Genomic DNA, 18,391 nt, shown 5'->3' on the forward strand with positions numbered 1-18,391 from the left:
GGTGACAGGGCACGGTCCCAGGGAGGACAAACCGGGGGGTGTTCCCGGCCGGCGAGCGCTGCCTCGGGGACCAGCGCTGCCAACTTTCTTTCTGCATCGCCTGGGCTCGCTGGGACGCCGCGTCCCCGCCGGAGGGGGTGGGAGGAGGAGGTTCAGGCTGTTGGGCGGCCGTCCCTGGCCGGGGCCGGGCTCTCTCGGGGGACCGGGGGGGCCCCGCTGTCCCCGGGAGCGCCCCGCTGTCCCCGGGAGCGCGGCGGCCGCGCCTTGACCCCGTCGGCACCGCCAAGGTCACCGCCCCGACGGGTCCCCGGTCCCCCGGCCGCTGCTGTCCCGCCGCCGACACTTGAGAGTTTAAAGAGGCTTTTCTTCCCCGGGAGCGGCGCCCGGGGGAAGGGGAAGGGGCAGGAGGGGGCAGGCAGGAGGGACAAGCGGGAGGGGCGGGGAGAGGCTGGCAGGGCAGGAGCCGGGCGGGGTGCTGGCTCCAACTGGAAAGGAACCGGTCCCAGCCCAGCCGGGGAGGCTGCGGGAGAGCCGGCAGCGCTGGGCATAGCACACCGGCCCCGGCCCCGGCCCCGGCCCCGGCCCCGGCCCCGGCCCCGGCCCCGGCCCCGGCCCCGGCCCGAGCAGCCGCCGCTCGCCATGGGCACCGCGCCCCGCGTTAGTGCCGCGGCCCCCGCGGGGCGGGCGGGAGGATCTACCCGTGTCACATGTGGGACGGGAGGCTCGGAGGGGGACCTGCAGCCTGGGCGGGGGTCGGGGGGGAGCGGGAGAAAGCAGCGGGGCTTGGGGGAGATGGATGCAGAGCCAGTTGGTGAAGCGGGCATGGCTTCCCGGAGCTACAGTCTTGCTGGGCAACCCACTAATTCTGAGTTTGTACTGTAGGCTGGGTCTGTGAAGGCAGGGAAGATGCCAGAAGGGGAGAAAATGAGACAATGTAAGCAAGAAGAGGAGCAGCAGCAGAAAGAAGAGGAGCGGGAGGGTCTCATCGAATTCTACAGTTCCTACCAGGAGCTATTCCAGTTCTTCTGCAGCAACACAACCATCCACGGGGCTATCCGCCTGGTGTGCTCCAAAAAGAATAAGATGAAGACAGCCTTCTGGTCTGTTCTCTTCTTTCTCACCTTCGGCTTAATGTACTGGCAGTTTGGGATCCTCTACAGGGAGTACTTCAGCTACCCTGTCAACCTCAACCTCAACCTTAACTCGGACAGGCTGACTTTCCCGGCCGTGACGCTGTGCACCCTCAATCCGTACAGGTAAGAAACAGGCTGCAGAGATGTTGACTGCTGTGACTTTGATGGGTGTAGGAACACGGCACAAACTCACTGTGGTTCTCCTCATGATCCTCGACTGCCCACTGTTGTAGCGGTGCCGGTGGAAAGGACGCTTTTCAGAGGGAGGCCTTTGCTGCTGCAGGGCACTCACAGTGAGGCATGTGGGTTTAGGCAGCGCTGCTTGGTGGTGTATGTTAGCAGGCTGCAGTGTAAAGTGCCACAGGGCTAGAGCAGATTTACTTCTCTCCTGCAAGATAGCCTCCAGCAAGGGGTTAGATTTACAACTCGTGGCAGGAATGCCCGGAATCACCCCAGCAAACTTTGCTGCCTGTCTTATTCAGAGCTGTTTGTGTGCTGGTTTTCTCTCCCCCCTCTATAGATACAGTGCCATCCGAAAGCAGCTGGATCAGCTGGACCAAATCACCCACCAGACACTGCTGGACCTCTATGACTACAACATGTCTCTGCCACAAAGCGACTGGTCCACAGTGTCCACACAAAGGCGTAGCTCAAGGAGCCTGCTCCATCATGTCCAGCGCCATCCTTTGCGGAGGCAGAAGCGGGATAACTTAGTCAACTTGCCAGAGAACAGTCCTTCAGTGGACAAGAATGACTGGAAAATTGGCTTTGTTCTGGTGAGATCCCTAGATACCCTGCGCCCTACCCACTCCAGTCTCTGCCTGGCTACTTTTGTCTTGTTAGACCCTTGGCCATGCCTCTCCTTACGTAGAAGTCTGATTAATCTCCACTGGCTATTGCTAATGACAGATAAAGGTAGAGCTGAATCCTTTGCTCCATACAGTCCCGCTCCCCAGATTCTGCCCCTGTCCATGTCCCAGGCCCCAGGGGACATGTCCGTGTCAGTGTACATCTCTTCCTAAGAGCAGCGAAACCTTGTCCTTCCTGAGGGTACATCAGCCTTGCAGTTGCCTTTGAGAGCTGTTTATCAGCATCAGCTGCCGCATTGCCCAATAATAGCAAAGGAGAAAGTATTTGATGGTCCTGGGCCACCTGAAATGTGATCATGGTCGCAACTGCTCTTAGGTAGCAGCTTCCTCGCCCTAGGGTATCCGTGTTTGCATTTAAAAAGGCACTGAAGGACTGAGGCTAATCACTCTGCAGTTAACTGGAGTTCCCACAGGATCACAAACGTTTTTCTGGACACACCCTGAAGGAAGGGCTCCCCACGCAAGAATTTAAAGCTCCTGGTTTTATACCAGGTAGAATTTATGTGCAGATTGCCCTGCACACCTTGCTGCCTCCTGGGTTTTACTCAGCCTCGCTTATTCACCTGGCGTTTCCCTTCCACCGAGGAGCTGCCCTGTGTTTTCCCCATACCCTGCTGATCACCTGTTGGTCACACACAGGAGTTCTGTGTAACTCTTCACTGCCTCGGTCATCTCCTGCCTGTGCTGAGGGAGCACAGCTTATCCACAGGCAGAGCCTTGTCTCCTGGACAACAAGACTTCTCTGACATGGCTGCTTTTCTCCTTCTTAACAGTGCAATGAAAACAACGACTGTTTCCATCAGGCGTACTCCTCGGGAGTGGATGCCGTGCGGGAATGGTACAGCTTTCACTATATCAATATCCTGGCGCAGGTGCCTGATGCAAAAGCCCTGGATGAGTCTGACTTTGAGAATTTTATCTATGCTTGCCGCTTCAATGAGGCAACGTGTGACAAGGCGTAAGTAGGAAACATCCCTGCAAACACTTGTTTTGTGCCTGGGTTCGAGGGGAATCGAGGAACCCACATTAGAGAACCTCTTTTCTGAGGTGGGGTCGTTCCTTGTTCAGCTCCCATTGTGTCAAATGATCTTCCTTGAGTCTTTTCTGTGGGTTGTGCTTATCAGGGTCACAGGTTCTATGACCTGGAACTATGAACCTCAGAGGATGATTTCTCCTTTTTCTGGGTTCCACACAAATGAAATAATTATACTGGTACAAACGCCAGAGCGGGCACAGATGTACAGCGTAGAAGTATTTTTATTCTACTCTCCACAGTGGTAAAGTGGTACATATCAGCCCACATACAGGAAGAAGAGAAGAGAGAGTTGATACAAAATGAAAGTAAAAAAAAATCCCACTTTTCTCCTGCCATTATTGGTCAAAAATCCCCAAGGAGGTAGTGGAACGAAACCCATCTGCAAGGGAGGAAAAGGGGTAGGAAAAGCTAAGAGTTTCATCAGTATTAGGAAGATAATACAGTAATTGCTAGCACTGCTAAAACCCATTTGGGCTCTGAAAAGCAGTATGAAAAACCTCGTGGAAAAACCTGTCCAGCTCCGGGACATTTTTTACAGCACATTTTAATTGCTTTTCTGTGTTTGGGCGAGTTTACATAACAAATACTGCCCATCTGCTGTAAGCCCCTCTCCCTGCTGATGGAAAACAGAGTTGTTCCTTTTAGAAATCCCTTCCCCTTGGTTTCACAGCCCTTCTCATTCTGTGTTAATGTTTATCTTCCCCTCTCAGGAATTATACCCACTTCCACCATCCCTTGTATGGGAACTGCTATACCTTTAATGACAACAGCAGCAGCCTGTGGACATCCTCGCTGCCTGGGATCAATAATGGTGGGTGAGAGGCACCCCTTGGTGAGTAAGGAGAACAGCTTAGCTCTGTTTTCCCTAGGAGTTATGGGCATCCTGCTGTGCTTAGTACTGGTGGTGGCAGATTGCAGCCCTGCTCTGTCTCGCCCAAGCTGTTTTCACCCATGTGGAGACAGCTGTCTCATGGACATGGCTGTCCCTCACTGCTGCCCACTGAACTCTCTCTCCCTCAGCAGTGCCTGATCCTTATGCTCTTTGCTTCCTCTGGTCTTGTGCTGGCCCTTCCTGAAGTCGGCTGCTGAGCCACAGTGCTGTGTTCCTGGTCTTCACCTTCTCCTTCTCCATTTTCCTCTTTCAAGAAACTGACCTATTTGTGTTCCTAAACTCCCTGAAACCTTTCTAGGCCAAATCTTCAGGCTTTTCTTCCATCTGGCTCCAAGTCTCTCCATGAAATCTCTCTCAATTCCCAGTTGTGTTTTTTCTCAGCCACAGTGATGAAATCCAGTTTTCTCTGGCCTCTTCTGGAGCCTCCAGCTTTGTCGCTGGCCTCCCTCCAGCCACTCTCTATTGCTGCCAAGCTTTGGTGCAGCCCTGGTTGATGTCTGTCTTTTCCTTTATCTCTTTCAGACTCCCTTTTTACCACCCTGCTCTCCCTCCTCTGCTGCACCACAGCTGGCCATGACCTCCCTCGCTCTCTGATATTCCCTCAGGTCTCTCTCTGGTGGTGCGCACCGAACAGAATGATTTCATCCCTCTGCTGTCCACGGTGACAGGAGCCAGGGTCATGGTCCATGACCAGAATGAGCCAGCCTTCATGGATGATGGGGGTTTCAACGTTCGTCCTGGCATCGAGACCTCCATCAGCATGAGAAAGGTGAGGAAACAGAAGGGGTGAGAGCTGTGGATGGGAGGTTATGGGGAGGTTCAACCTCTGGACCTAGTGTGTGTTTAAGGGAGGGGATTAATCACATGGAGTGAAGGGAGAGGAAGAACAGCTTGCTGGACTAGACGAGAAGCATTTGGCTGCAGTTTATCAGTGAACAATGAAATGGGGGCAAGCAGGGGGAGCTGGCAGCCCGAGGAAAGCATAAAGAGCAGATACTGATGGATGAGCAGTGCAAGGCATGGGAGAGTGGGAAAAGCACAGCAAAGTGGCAGTGTTCTGTGCAGTGAGAGTTTGCTGTTGCAGGAGATGACCGTGCGCCTCGGGGGCAGTTACAGTGATTGCACAGAGGATGGCAGTGACGTGCCAGTGCAAAATCTGTACTCATCCCGCTACACCGAACAGGTAACTCGCCATCACCCCTCCTGGGCCACCTTGTTTCCCTACTTTCCTGAAATGCTTCAGCCCCCTAACGGCCATTCCTTTCCTTGGGCTGTGTTACTAGTATGATGTGATACAGGCAGCAGTGGGTTTGGTTCCCTTGATCAGCCTTTTCCACCTTATGTGCCTCCCAGGTCTGCATTCGCTCCTGCTTTCAGCTCAACATGGTAGAACGCTGTGGCTGTGCATATTACTTCTATCCCTTGCCCAGTGGAGCAGAGTACTGTGACTACAGAAAGCACACGGCCTGGGGTAAGTGGACAGCAGGGACAGCAGAGCTCATGCACCATCTCAACCTGTTTGGTCCAGCCCATGTCCCAGCACACCTCATTGTCTTCAATGAGCTTCCTGGTGTGGGACATCCAAAAGACAGTCTTGTCTTGGATGATTAGCCCCTTGTGGAAGGAAACCTCTTCTGGGTTCCCTTCGCAGTCACACATCACCTTTTGTGACACTGTGAGCTTACCTGGATTTACTTCCTTTGCTGTTCAGGCTACTGTTACTACAAACTGCTGGCTGAGTTCAAAGCTGATGTGCTGGGCTGTTTCCACAAGTGTCGGAAACCTTGCAAGTAAGTTATCATCAGTCAGGCAGGAAGATTGGAAACTATTCCTAGAAATGTTGGAAAGCATTCACTGACCAGGCAAAAGCTTGAGTCAATAGCTGAGCTCCAGCCTGAAATGGTATTTCTCCCATCAGGAAGCCAGAAGGGCTGAGGAGCATCAGGGCTGGCTTAGGGGTGAGCTCCCAAGGACTGTGCATTCCACATGGTGGGAAGTGGGTGGAACTTCAGCATGGGAGGGAATCTCCATGTGTGCCTGGGGATGGCGAGACCTGGCCCTGTGGCTCCCATAGCTTCAGAGCTAACACAGCCTCTGGTCTCGCAGGATGACAGAATACCAGCTGTCAGCTGGATACTCCCGCTGGCCTTCTGCTGTCTCAGAGGTAAGCAGAGGGTGTCCTGGCGCCTCAGCACTGCTCCCACCTCCCATTTAGTCCTTCCTCAGCTGGTACTAAACCTGCAGGAGGTGACTGTGATCATGTAACACAGTTTATTGCACTTTCATTTCAGGACTGGGTTTTCTACATGCTTTCACAACAGAACAAGTACAACATCACATCCAAGAGGTGAGAGCCCCTCAACAGAGACTGTGTGCAAATGAGAAACCATCCCAGTGCAGTGTGTGTATTGGAAATGTCAGAGTCACTGATGGGAAGAGATCAGGCATGGGACCTGTGGACAAGGCCAGTGGATTTGAGTCAGAATAGATATATACTGAGACTTCAGCAAGAACTGGGGACTCAATGAAAAATTTTGAAAGGGTTCAGATGCTGATATGATAATAGTAAGCCCCAGGCACTTGCTGTGTGTTCTGGAGTCACAGGAAGTGCTTGTGGAAGAGTGGGAAGGAGAGCTGTGCAGGAGCTTTTGCCACAAACATTGGGTTTTCCAGTGCCGTGTCAGAAGTGCACTGTAAGTACCAAAGGTTGTATTTAGTGCAGAATGAGGGAGCTGCAGAGATGGGAGAAAGCCTCTGGGTGGTATGTGTGGGAGAAGGATGGGATGCAGAAGAGGACAGAGATAATTTGGTGTGGTGAAGAAATGCAGGGATTGTGGAGTTGGGGTTACTGAGCATCATCTTTCATTCACAGGAATGGAGTTGCCAAAGTTAATATCTTTTTTGAGGAGTGGAACTACAAGACCAATGGGGAGTCTCCAGCCTTCACGGTACACGCTTTACTACCACATCTTCTCTGGCCACCCATTCCCCCACGATGTCTCCACTGTGACAAGCTTTTGTTCCAGCACCATTGCTGGATATTGAGTCTCTTCCTGGGGCAGGGTGAGGGGAAGGCCCCAGTAACAGAGGGAAGAGGGAACAGGCAGGGAGGCAAAAGTCCCAGACAAGGGCTGTCCTCACTGTTCTTTCTCCATCTCCTGCAGGTAGTGACTCTGCTGTCCCAGCTTGGGAACCAGTGGAGCCTCTGGTTTGGATCCTCTGTCCTGTCTGTGATGGAGCTTGCAGAACTGGTTCTGGATTTCATCGCCATCACCTTTATCCTGGCCTTCCGCTGGTTCCGCTCTCGGCAGAAGCTCTCCCCGCCGGGACCCGCTCCGAACAGCCAGGATAACACTGCTTTCCAAGACGAGGCACCAGCTCTCAGTGCTCCACATCGCTTCACTGTTGAGGCTGTAGTGACCACGCTGCCATCCTACAACAGCCTGGAACCATGTGGGCCAAGCAGGGACGGTGAGGTGGGACACGAGTGAGGCAGCTGTTCAGATGGGTGGCAATTGGAGCAAAGGCTGCACACTTTGTCTGTGGGGCCTGCGCTTCCTTCTTTCTGGGGTGCTGCACATGGACCATAGCAAAAGACTGCTCCATGGCTGGCCTGGGCTCATTGCTTTCACTTCTGTAGGCAAATTCTTCAGTCTCGTAAAATGCTATTGCTCGGGAGATCACCAGGCTTGAGAGTTGATCAAGTGTATGTACAGGGGAGATGTCCTCTTGATTTCCTTACCCTCTGTGCATGTGCACACCTTCATGTGCATGCATGCTTTCTTTCCCCTCCAACAAGGATGCTGCCACAGTTCTGGTCTGTCATTCATTAAAGAGGTTTGGCAGGTGTGACTGGCCTCCTCTGTGGTATGACAAGGAACAGGAATGGAGTCTCAGCTGGGCTACAGATCTCTCAACAGGCTGAGCTTTGTTAAGCTTTCACTAAACTGGTTGCTCTTTCCTCATTCTTCATGTCCAGCTCTGATCCCAAGACTGTGTCACCTACCCTCTCCTCCCCCAAGGAGAGGCTACTTGAGACAAGAGCCACTGGCACGATCTCAATCTGTGTTACACACAGTGCTCTGGAGAGGTGCTCAATGCTTGCTGCCAGTCCCAGGCCTGGGACAGAACACTCCTGGCAAAGTAAAGGCTCCCTTTTCAAGCTGCCTTTGTGGCATTGGTAGATCTTGGGTGTCCCCCCCTTCCTTGGGATACACCATACATGTGTACATCCAGCTGTTTGATTGTTTGCCAACAACTCCGGGACAAATTGATCTCTACATTTGCTTGGCCCTCCCTGCTTTCTTCCGGAGGGAAACAAAGAGAGCTTGGCAGGATTATGGACACCCCCCAAAAATCCCAAACACTACCTCTGCTGCCACAGGGTCCTGCAAGAGAGGATCGGAGCAGCGCAGGTCATGCAGTGCCTGCTCTGCTCCACTCAGCCCTTGTCTGCTCCACCCACAGAGACTCTGCTTCTTCCTGAGGGAAGCACAGGAAAGTACTGCAGGCTTTAATCAAAAGTCCTTCCAAGGAAAGCCTTAGCCTATTTAATTGGACCACATAGGCAAAAATGGTCCTCTTCTCAGGAACTAACTTGGGAATCTTTGCACAAGAGAACACGTTTCTTGCAGTGAGCTTGCCATACTCTTTTCTTACAAATACTCAGACTTCTGCTGCAATGGTGTTTGCACTGCACTTTATGGGGCATCAAGAGAGCAAGGGTGATGTCCTTAACAAACAGGATTATCCACTTCACAGGACAAACACAGATACCAGAATTTAAGCAGTTTAGGCAAAGACCTGTGGTACCCTGTACCAAATCACATTGTGAACACCCACTATTTGTTAATCATAACAAAAGAAAAACTTAAAGTTATTTTAAAAATTAAGGTAGATACACTGCCCTTGGGAAGTTGGAAGGGTTTACTGCAGTATCTAAATGTTTGCCTAATTTTTCCCTTTGAGATGCTAAACACGTGCTGCTTGTACTGCTCTTGCCTTGATTACCTAAATGCACTTTTCAATTCCCAGCAGAGAGTGATTTTATTCTTCTTCACATACACAAATGCTATGTTCTTTATTGCACAAATAGACATGGTTTTTCAAATTTTATCCCAGTGCTCACCTGATGACTCTTGTTTGAAAGTGAAGATAATGTCTCTCTGCTGGGAATAGAAGCAAGTAATTCAGGGGGTGTCCTTCAGCAAGGGTGGCAGCCCAGCAGGAGGGAGAGTCCTGCAACAAGCACTTAGAGGTGTGGGAACATGTATTCCTCCTTGGGGGCCCCCACTTGAAAAAATATCAGAATTTCTGCAAACATGAAAAAATCCATTTTCTGTGTCTGATTTTAAATGGAATAAAAAAGAGTAATGAATGAAATCTCAAAGTTGCCTCAGTGAAGGGACTTTCATGTTCTGTAAAAACACTGCCCAAGAGGCAGAGCTAAAAGCTAGGTTTAGTTGCTGAAAGTAACTTTGGCCACAATTAAAACACAAAAGGCAGACAGATAGAGGAGCTAGGATGCTGCACCCAGTTCTTGGTCACCAATTCAAAACTGCAGACTGATGCCTTGGGTATTTTCTAGCACATGAATGAGCAAAAACCTGACACTGGACACAAAGCTGTTTGCTTCACAAAGCCACCTTCCAATCAAGAAAGGAGAAAGAGCAGGTGCAACACCTAAAACAGTCTTTGTATACCATAAACATACGATGACTCATATGGTAAGCATGATCTTTCCTGAGTATCCAAAGAGCGAGACACGATTCTTCACATCACAGAACTATAAATAACCCTGTAATAACTATAAAATTGATGAGACCTGCTGCATCATGCATAGTTAAGTGGGTGATTAAAGCAAGATTAATCAGAGGCATAACTACTTGAAACACTAAGTTCTCTTCATCATAAAGAAATACAGCTGCAGAAGGTGGTCATGTATTTCCTGGGGGAAGCTTGAACCGTATTCTATCTCTTCTGTAAGAGCATTAAAATGCAAAAAAAAAAAAAAATGAGCTTTGACTGATGAACTCAAAGTAATGGCACCATTCAGGATAGCTGTAAATCCAGAGTTAAAAGCCTGTACAAACGTGAAGAAGCAGTTATACAAGTTGGTAAATAGATTAGCCCTCCCTGTCCTGTGAATCAGTGCAAAAATTGCCATCTTGGGAGAAATCAGGTGATTGTTCCAGAAATAATCCCTATATTTCTTGTAGGCTGACAAGTCCACAAATGAGCTCAGCAGATGTATAGTGAGCTTGGTCTGGCTGAGAACAAGAGGCAAGGCCAGCAGTGCTGGAGTAAGAGCCCCAAAAATGGGAGTGTTTCACTGAGAATGTGAAAAAACCTGGAGAAAAGGGAAGAAAGCATGCATGCATGGAGATCTGCAGGTCAGCAAAAGGCAAATTAAAGGTCTGAGCTGGAGTGAATTTGTACAAGAGGAGAAAGTTGAGGGGATGTGAACGCTCAGTAGTCACGTGTGTTAGAGGCATAGCACAGTTATTTTGAGGACATGGAAAACATGCAGGGAACAGCTGAAGGTTGTGTCTTTTTGGACTGAGAACAGATACCAAAACTATTGTTTTTCCATAAGAATTAAGGTAATAGAGGAAATGCAGGGAAGTACAACATAAGTGTCTAGGGAAGCTAGAAAAAAAATGAGAAAGCCATCACTTGGGAGAATAAACAATATATTTAGAAGAACTAAACCCTGCTTACTGGAAGGCTTAGAGAAGCTGGACAGATAGGTCAAGGTTTGTCTGCACAGACTGAGGTCAAACCGAGAAGGAATTTGAGCAAAGGGTTACCAGGCTCTTGGGAGAGGTTCAATAAAATCTAAGGGGTTACAGGCTACATCAAGAAATGAAAAGGGCAGCAGTGCTGTGGGTGAAAGGACACAGGAACCACAGAGATCAGGAACATACCACAGGCACAGCCACATTCGGTCACAGTTCTTTGTATTTAACAATATGCAATATTTAAAGGGGGCTTGTAAGCACAAGAGGGCAAAGTGCCTTCAGCTTCCAAGTGCATGCAATGAACTAAAAAAAGCTTATGATCTTTATTAATCTTTTAATAAATTTATGGCAAATTTATTTTTTAAAAAAAATAGTACAAAGGCTTTTGGAAAAGAAGCCTGGGAAGAAAGAACATAAAAAGAAAGTGTCATTTTGTCCTCTGCAGAAATCATTTAATGGGTCTGTGCACTAAAGGAAAGGACATTATGGGGCTGTTCATATTTGAAACCTGGGGAGCAAGTAAGGGTGTTCTGAACAGGTGTTGCACTCTATCTCAAGCAAAAAATAGGTCAAAGATTATCAGGAGTATGGAGGCTCAGGTATCCAACAGACATGGCTGAGTTGCCTGTTTGTAAAACCTGTATCTTTATCTGTTACATCTCTCAGAAGAATTATTTGCTTAGAGGTCAGAACAAAGATAAAACCTCCCCATTATTACCTCCCTTCACCAAGTTAAGGCTTCCAACCCCAGTGGATACATCAGAGCAGGGACCTCTGTCACTTCCCAAGGAAGCTAGGTTCATTTAAAAAGTGTTGATGCTGCATTCCGGCTCTGAAGAAAAATCTGTCTTCCCAGCCATCATTTGGTTACTCTCCAGCTGAGACAACAAACCCCACCACTGATGAGAGCCTGCAGCCTGCTTTGATCAGCACAGAGACACCTCAGGAGAGGCCAGAGCAATGCCTCAGGCATCTAGAAATATGAAGGTTTAAGATATATCCATTTAGGAGCAGTATAGTTGAGGCTTTTCTTCCACCACATCTGAAGACATCAGGATGAAGCAGCTGCTATGGGAGCTGCACATTGCACAGAATGGTTTGGTTTGGAAGGGACCTTAAATATCATCTTAGTTCCAACTCCCTGCCATGGACAGGGACACCTTTCACTAGACAAGGCTGCTCAAAGCCCAATCCAACCCAGCCTGGAACACCTCCAGAGATGGGGCATTCATGGCTTCTCTGGGCAACCTGTTCCCATTCAAAGGCATGTTAAGCATGTTCCATGTTTAAAGGCAGAGCTTGAGTTTTTAATTAGACATATGAAGAACTATTCTCTCAAAGCCTTGGCCTTGCTTTTGGAGCACATTTTGAACCCTGTTTTGTCTAGGATAACAAAGTGCAGGAGCAGCAGAAAGGCTGATGCAGTAAAGGATGGCACCTCAGAAGAGCTTCCGGTAGAACATGGTATTTCAATGCCTTCCAGAGGATTTATGGTTAGGCATGCAAGTCTTTGCAGACATCCACAACATGACTCATGAACTGGGCTCAACCCTGGGACAACCTTCAGCAGTATGTTCAGTCCCAGCTCTGTGCTCCAGAGCAGCTGCCAGCTTTGGAAAATGACCATTCAACACCCAGCCTTGGCTAGGGACTTGGACACTGCATCATCAACAGTCTAAAAATGCATCTGTCCTAAGAAAACATCTTCCCCATCCCCCTACATGAATGAGGCTGAGAACTAACAGGAAGGCAACACACAACACTTGGCAGGAATTGTAGCACAACTAGTTTGTTTGGGTTGTGCAGGCTTGAACTGTGTGGAATTTTAGACTGTACATGCTGCTTTACTCCACCAGCCAGTCCAGACACCTTCCTTTCCCAGGAAGGCTTCCATCTTTGAAGAATTACTCTAGCTGCCTTGCTCCACATTCACCATTGTGAGTTGTTCTGGTGAGTTCGTTGTTCTGGTGTGATTTTGGTGATGTTTAAGACTGGATAATGATTGATCATAAGGGAACCAGAAGCCACAGGGAAGACTGTTTTACAAGCCAGCTTTCATAGCAGTAGGGGCAGATAAGGGCACAAGTACCTAAATTTAAAAGAAGTCTGCACTGGACAAAGCTCTGTCATTTCCTTTTAATTAGTTTCAAGGGTACAGTGAAGCTGAACAAAGGGGCACTTACCTTTATTCCAGCCATGCTCCAAGATACACTGTGAACAGCATCCTGCTCTTGGAGGTCTTCATTTGGGTCCTGAACTTATATTCCAACACCAATGGAGAATTGTTTCTGGGTTTAAGGATCGGAGGTTATTGAAATCTAAAGGCAGCACAGCCTGAGAGCCAGAGCTGCCACTAACACACTGATGCACAGGAAGGTAGTCCCCTGACCAGGACAGTGGCTGGACATTTGGTGGCTAAAAGTAGACTTGGCTTGGGCAGCCTCTTCCCCCAGAGCTGCTGGTTCACACATCTTGTTACAGACTTACCAGAGTCAGTCCAGCACAACTGGAACTACCATCACTTTGCAATGGGAAACCAGACACTGCTTTGAGGGACAGAACTTCAGGTACGTGTATGCTATGGAAGCGACAAAAGAAAAAAAAAAGCCAAAACCAGTTTGGCATCCCAACCCCCTCCCACTCACTGACAGACCAGACAGACTCAGTAAGGTGGTAAATTGTGTTTCTTAGAGACCATTAAAAGTACAGGAGCTGATTTCTAGAACATGCCAGAGGAGATTACAGTTGTGATTGTAGAGGAGGTAAATAAACTGCACGTGCATGAGTGGCTGCGATGCCGTAGGCAGCAGAGCCCCTTGCTTTTACTAAGAGGGCCTTGGTGATTTGTTTTGCCCATGCACAGAGAGACAAAGGAGAGGAAAGGGAGCAGACACACAACATCTAAGGGAAGGAAATGAAAGAGACAGCCTAGGGGGACCTCAGCTCCCAGAGAGACAGGAGGAATGGGGCACCAAAGGCTTGTTTAGAAGAGTTCGAGAGAATTGCTGGTCTGGGGGCCTCAAGCTTGTAAGCCTACCCCCTAAAATGAGAGCAGGAAGTAGCACAAGCAGGCCCTGGCTCCTCTTCAGTAGATGCACTTCTGACCATCCATCACATCTCAGTTCCACAGGGCATTAGGGAAGTGCTCAGGGGACGAGGGCTGCTTCACTCCAGATCTTCATCTCTGCCCTCCCCCGAGGTGAAGAGGAATGGAATTGCAGGGAGATGAACTCAAATGAAATGCCGGGACATGGAAGTGAGCATGCAAAACTTAGCCCCTTTCCAGGTGCCCTGGGAGGTGGAAAGGGGCTTCCCCAGCACACCCAATGAAACAAAAAGCATCTGCTCCTCCCATCTTTTGTACTTTGCTCTTATCTGGGAACTCCACTGATGTCCTCCCTGCCTCCTCTTAAGCCTAAACAGATCCCAGTGTATTCTAGAACAGAGGCAGAGCTTTCTAAATTAAAGGAGTACCCTCTTTCCAGTCTAGATTACAGGCTACAGCTCAGCTTGTTAAAAAAAGTTAAAAGACAAGATACACATACCTCAGAAGACTCTACAGAAACAGGGCAGCTCATTTAACCCATGTCTGACAACACATTCAAACAACTCACAGCTCTTGTTACTTTTGATGGAGAAGAACAAGGGAATTGCTCACAAAGCCACAAGTTTACTCCCATCAGAGACCACCCTGGACCTAAATTCAAGAGAACCCATAGCAATTAGGAGGATTCCGTTCGATAGGCAAGACCTCTAGAGACCTAAGTTGCCAAACTGGGACATCTGATGTCACTTTGCAAGATCCATGCCCAGAGCACCATCTCCCTTTGAATCCCCAGCTAACCATTTCAAGGTTTTCTAACTCCTGCTGAAAGTTAGGGCTTTGTGGCAGCAGAAACAGAGCAGATATTCTTAATCAGAAAGCTGTGCAGCTCATTCAGTCTCATCTGGAATACCTCCAGTCCCCTTCACCTCTATCTGCTATGGCAGTGAGCTTCCTTGATGTTCAACCTAGGCACATAAAAGTAAAACACCAATTCCCATTTTTCCACTACTCCAAAGTCTTCCTTCTGGAGAGCTACAAGATAGTAGGAAGCTACAGGGTCCTGGCTTGTGTGTGCATAGATGAAAGGCATATTTGGCACTCCCCACCAGACTAATTGCTGTTCTTTTGTTCCTTGTGGAGGGAGACTTTACTCCCACACACGCCTTTTAGATAGTGGCAATGCTCCTTTCATTGAACTGTATTTAGTCTTTTGCACTTGACTGAGGTAATCATGTAGGCCCTCCTTTATAAAAACTGAAATGGCCATGTTCAGGCAGCAAGTCATCTGGAAATGAGGACAGGCAGAATAAATCATTTCTTCAAGTGCTCACCTCTCCATGGCTAGAGAAATCTACATCACTACGTGTAGCTTAGATGGCTCACAGCCACTGGCCAACACAAACTAGCTTTTATTTCAGAAGCTCAATGAAAAGCTCAAGTCATGCTGCCACTCTTTTTAGGCAGAACACTAAAGACTCTCACATGCTGAAGTCCTTCATCCCAAAAGGCACTGTGTTAAGGCATTCTTATTTTGCTAGAGTTCACACAGGCACTATTTGACAAGCTTACACCCAAAAATAAACACAAAAAGTTCCCTGTAGAAGAGCAGGAGCAAATAACTACCCACTCCTCCTCAACTTCCCTTTCCTCTAAACTTAGAGGATGCTCCCTAAAGCTGCAGCAGCTATTGAAAAATCTATCTATGTTTAGTAAGCAGCTCAGAGTCCTATACACAAGATAAAACCAATAAAGAAATCAATGAAGAAGCTAGGTGAAAGGGAAGGAAAGGGAAGGAAAGGAAAAATTCAGAGGCAAGAAGAGACAGGCAAGGTAATAGGGGACAGTACGTTGCAGACTGAAGACCTTTTTTAAGTAAAAAAGTAGACTGGAGACAAAGCAACACAAAAAAGAAAAAAGAACAAAAGGGCAAGTTACACCAAAGGTCCCTCAGAGAGCTCCAAACCACCCACCAGGGCAGGAATTTGCCAACCCACCCACGCCAGGGTAAGTGCCCCTCATACTTACAGGTTTACCTGACCTGGCAGGCAGAATTCCCCATTTCTACAATGATGGCATCCCCCATTCCTCATATGCTAGGTAAAGCATACCATTTCCACACTAAGTGAGGGAGTTCCAGCACTTCCACCTCCCTTCCCCAAAGACTGGAGATAACACTTACGCAACTAAAACCCTCGAGATCCCAAACCAAAAAGGAAAAGTTTAAAGTACTCTAGAGCTGGTGTTTCCTCACCTTTGAGCCTGAGGTTTTTGGTACTTACTTGCAATCACCACCACCACAATGGCACCAATCACTCCCATCATGATCATCATCTGGAGAAAAAGATTGTCCAAGAGCTACACTCAGAACAGACTGACAAATTCACGTCCTTCCTGACAGCCAGGGAATGTAAGCCAGGCCCTGAAGGTGTGACAGCTGAGGCCTCAAAGCCTTCCCACAGTGAAAGAATCTTAAGCATTTGAAATTGTTACTAAGCCCCAGCTACGCTTGCAAAGCCCTGCAGGAGAGGGGTAGCCCAGTTCCCTCCTGACGAAGGAGATGATGGTACTAGGAAACTCACCTTGCAGTTCTTCCACCAGTACTTCCTTTTCAGTTTTGCTGCACTACTTTCAAATATTGAGGCACCAGCCTGAAGTGCATCTGCCCGGTTATCCAGCTCTGACAGCATCTCATCTCGTTCCAGCACCTTGTCTACATTTACACACATTATATCAACCACCTGCAGGAGGGAGAACGGTGGGAGCAGTTACAGGGGTAAAGACAGTTGAAAAAGAGGAGTAACTTAGCCAATAACTGATGTTGTGATACTAACAAACAAAAAACATAAACACGGGGGGGGGGAGGATCAGGGTAAGAAAGAAGTTGTTTCAAGTCACTGCCTATTTTGAAATGAAAAAAAACCCGAGACTCACTGTTAAAATATCAGTTCAATACACTCCAGCCAGGTCCTCAGCCTCACATTCTCATCTGCTTTTAAGAGCTCTCCATTCCAGCAGCACGCCAAAGCCACCCTCCTCATGAGAGGAGTCATATGCTCACTTCCCGAGAGCTGCAAAATTAACTTATGAGCTTCACGTTGCTGCCCCGGTGAGGCACAAAGGCGCTATTGCGCGTCAGCAGCCAAGCCTCTGACGTTGATCCCGGGAAGCCAGGCAAGGATTCCCCCACATCACCGCACACACTGTTCCCTTGAAGCAGCCCGCAGGGATTAAGAGCTGTCCTGGATGCTGTACAGCTTTATTTCCATAAGAGATGCACGATTACGAGGTAACCAAAAAAAAAAAAAAAATCTAACAAGCCTGGTCCGTGGAAGTCGTATCTGGAATTAAGCGGCTTTTAAACATAAAGCAATTTCTCCTCCAGCCTCTTTAATAGGTTTGCCGCCCTATTTTTGAGTATCGAGTATTAATTAATTTCTGGCATTGGCATAACAAAAGGAGCCACCCCTCCGCCACAGACACTGGTCAAGAACATCGCTGCTGCAGAGCAGTGGGAGAAGGGTCCAGGCATCCCTCAGGGAAGCCAGCCGGGCTGGCAGAGCTACTGACCTCCTGCACCTGGGCCTGCGTCTGCTGCAGGCGGCGACTGCTGCTCAGATTGGTGGGAGCCCCGGGGGGACCCCCACCGGGGGCTGCCCCTTCGGGAGCTCCTCCTTCGGGAGCCCCTCCTTCGGGAGCCCCGGGAGCAGGCTGCTGAGCTGGGTCAGACCTAAGGAAACACACACATGAGCGAAGACAAAACTCAGCCGCTCAAGAGAGAGCCTCCCCAAATCCATGCGAACCCGTGTCCCCAGGCTGGAGCAGTGCTGGCAGCAGCCTCGGGAGCCCGCAGCCTCCCTGGATGCCCCCGGACCGGGAGCAGCCGGGCTCGTGGGAGAGCCCGAAGCAGAGGCAAGCCCAGGGGTCAGCGGGAATGGAACCAGCCCCTTGTCGAAGGAGCTTGCGGGTGCGCCCGCGCCAAGCACTGCGGCCTCCCGGGGGGAACAGCGACCTGGCCGCAGGGAGGTGACCAGGAGACAGGAAAGGAAGATGGGGAAAGAAGGACAGGGAGGCAGCGCGGGGGCACTCCGGGAGGGGCACGGCAGCCACCGGGCCGGGCACGGCGGTGGCCGCCAGACAGGCTAGCTCCAGCTGGGGCCCCGCACATCACCGGCGGGGCACGGCCCGCACACCCACGCACCCACGCAATCGGTGGGGAAGCAGGACCGCCCGGGGGCGGTGTGGGCAACCCTGCCTGCGGCTGCTGCAATGCGCCACCCGACCCCACAGCCGCCGGCCAGGACACGAGCTCTGCATTGACCCCGCTCCCGCACGGTCCAGCCACCACCCCCACGCCGCGCCCCCCGCAGCTCGCCCACGGCCGGTCGGGCGGACACTCACATGGCCTGGCCGGGCCAGACAGAACGACGGCACACCCAACACCGAACTTCACACCCACAGCCCCGCGACCCCCACTTATAACCGATGGGGCCCCGCCCACAGAGCCAGCAGCCAATCAAAAGTTGTTTCTCGGGAGCGGCAGCTCGGCACCGCCCCTGGGCTCCTCCTCAGCCAATCAGCGCTGCGCGCCCTGCGGAAACGGCCACACTATTGGCCCCGCCCCAAGGCCGCCGGGGACAAGCCCCGCCCCGCCCCGGGCTGCCCAATGGCAGCAGCG

The 18,391-nt window shown here is 50.0% G+C and overlaps 2 protein-coding genes across 6 annotated transcripts; one reads left to right on the forward strand and one right to left on the reverse strand.

Moving 5' to 3' along the window:
• The first annotated feature begins 181 nt into the window (after positions 1-181).
• Positions 182-7,779, forward strand: SCNN1A (sodium channel epithelial 1 subunit alpha). Of its 2 annotated transcripts, none has more exons than XM_032098704.1 (13): positions 182-287; positions 883-1,256; positions 1,654-1,909; positions 2,776-2,960; positions 3,749-3,849; positions 4,536-4,699; positions 5,015-5,113; positions 5,284-5,401; positions 5,642-5,720; positions 6,037-6,094; positions 6,222-6,277; positions 6,803-6,878; positions 7,095-7,779. In XM_032098704.1, exons 2-13 carry the CDS (start codon positions 907-909, stop codon positions 7,419-7,421), a joined length of 1,869 nt encoding a protein of 622 aa, XP_031954595.1. In that variant the 5' UTR covers positions 182-287; positions 883-906; the 3' UTR covers positions 7,422-7,779. The 2 variants fall into 2 exon arrangements, with proteins under 2 accessions (XP_031954595.1, XP_031954594.1); XM_032098703.1 differs by lacking the exon at positions 182-287 and adding an exon at positions 586-657.
• On the reverse strand, positions 7,668-18,255 carry VAMP1 (vesicle associated membrane protein 1). Of its 4 annotated transcripts, XM_032098706.1 has the most exons (6): positions 18,115-18,218; positions 17,284-17,443; positions 16,296-16,454; positions 15,996-16,047; positions 13,158-13,248; positions 7,668-7,792 (listed from the first exon to the last, which is right to left on the reverse strand). In XM_032098706.1, coding segments are annotated over exons 1-5 (459 nt in total). In that variant the 5' UTR covers positions 18,117-18,218; the 3' UTR covers positions 7,668-7,792; positions 13,158-13,162. The 4 variants fall into 4 exon arrangements, with proteins under 4 accessions (XP_031954597.1, XP_031954596.1, XP_031954599.1 ...); XM_032098705.1 differs by lacking the exon at positions 7,668-7,792 and having other exon boundaries at positions 12,637-13,248; XM_032098708.1 differs by lacking the exons at positions 7,668-7,792; positions 13,158-13,248 and adding an exon at positions 13,337-14,367 and having other exon boundaries at positions 18,115-18,255.
• Positions 18,256-18,391: the final 136 nt, after the last annotated feature.

The sequence above is a fragment of the Corvus moneduloides genome, chromosome 2 (genome assembly GCF_009650955.1).
Source record: "Corvus moneduloides isolate bCorMon1 chromosome 2, bCorMon1.pri, whole genome shotgun sequence".
NCBI classification, from domain to species: domain Eukaryota; kingdom Metazoa; phylum Chordata; class Aves; order Passeriformes; family Corvidae; genus Corvus; species Corvus moneduloides.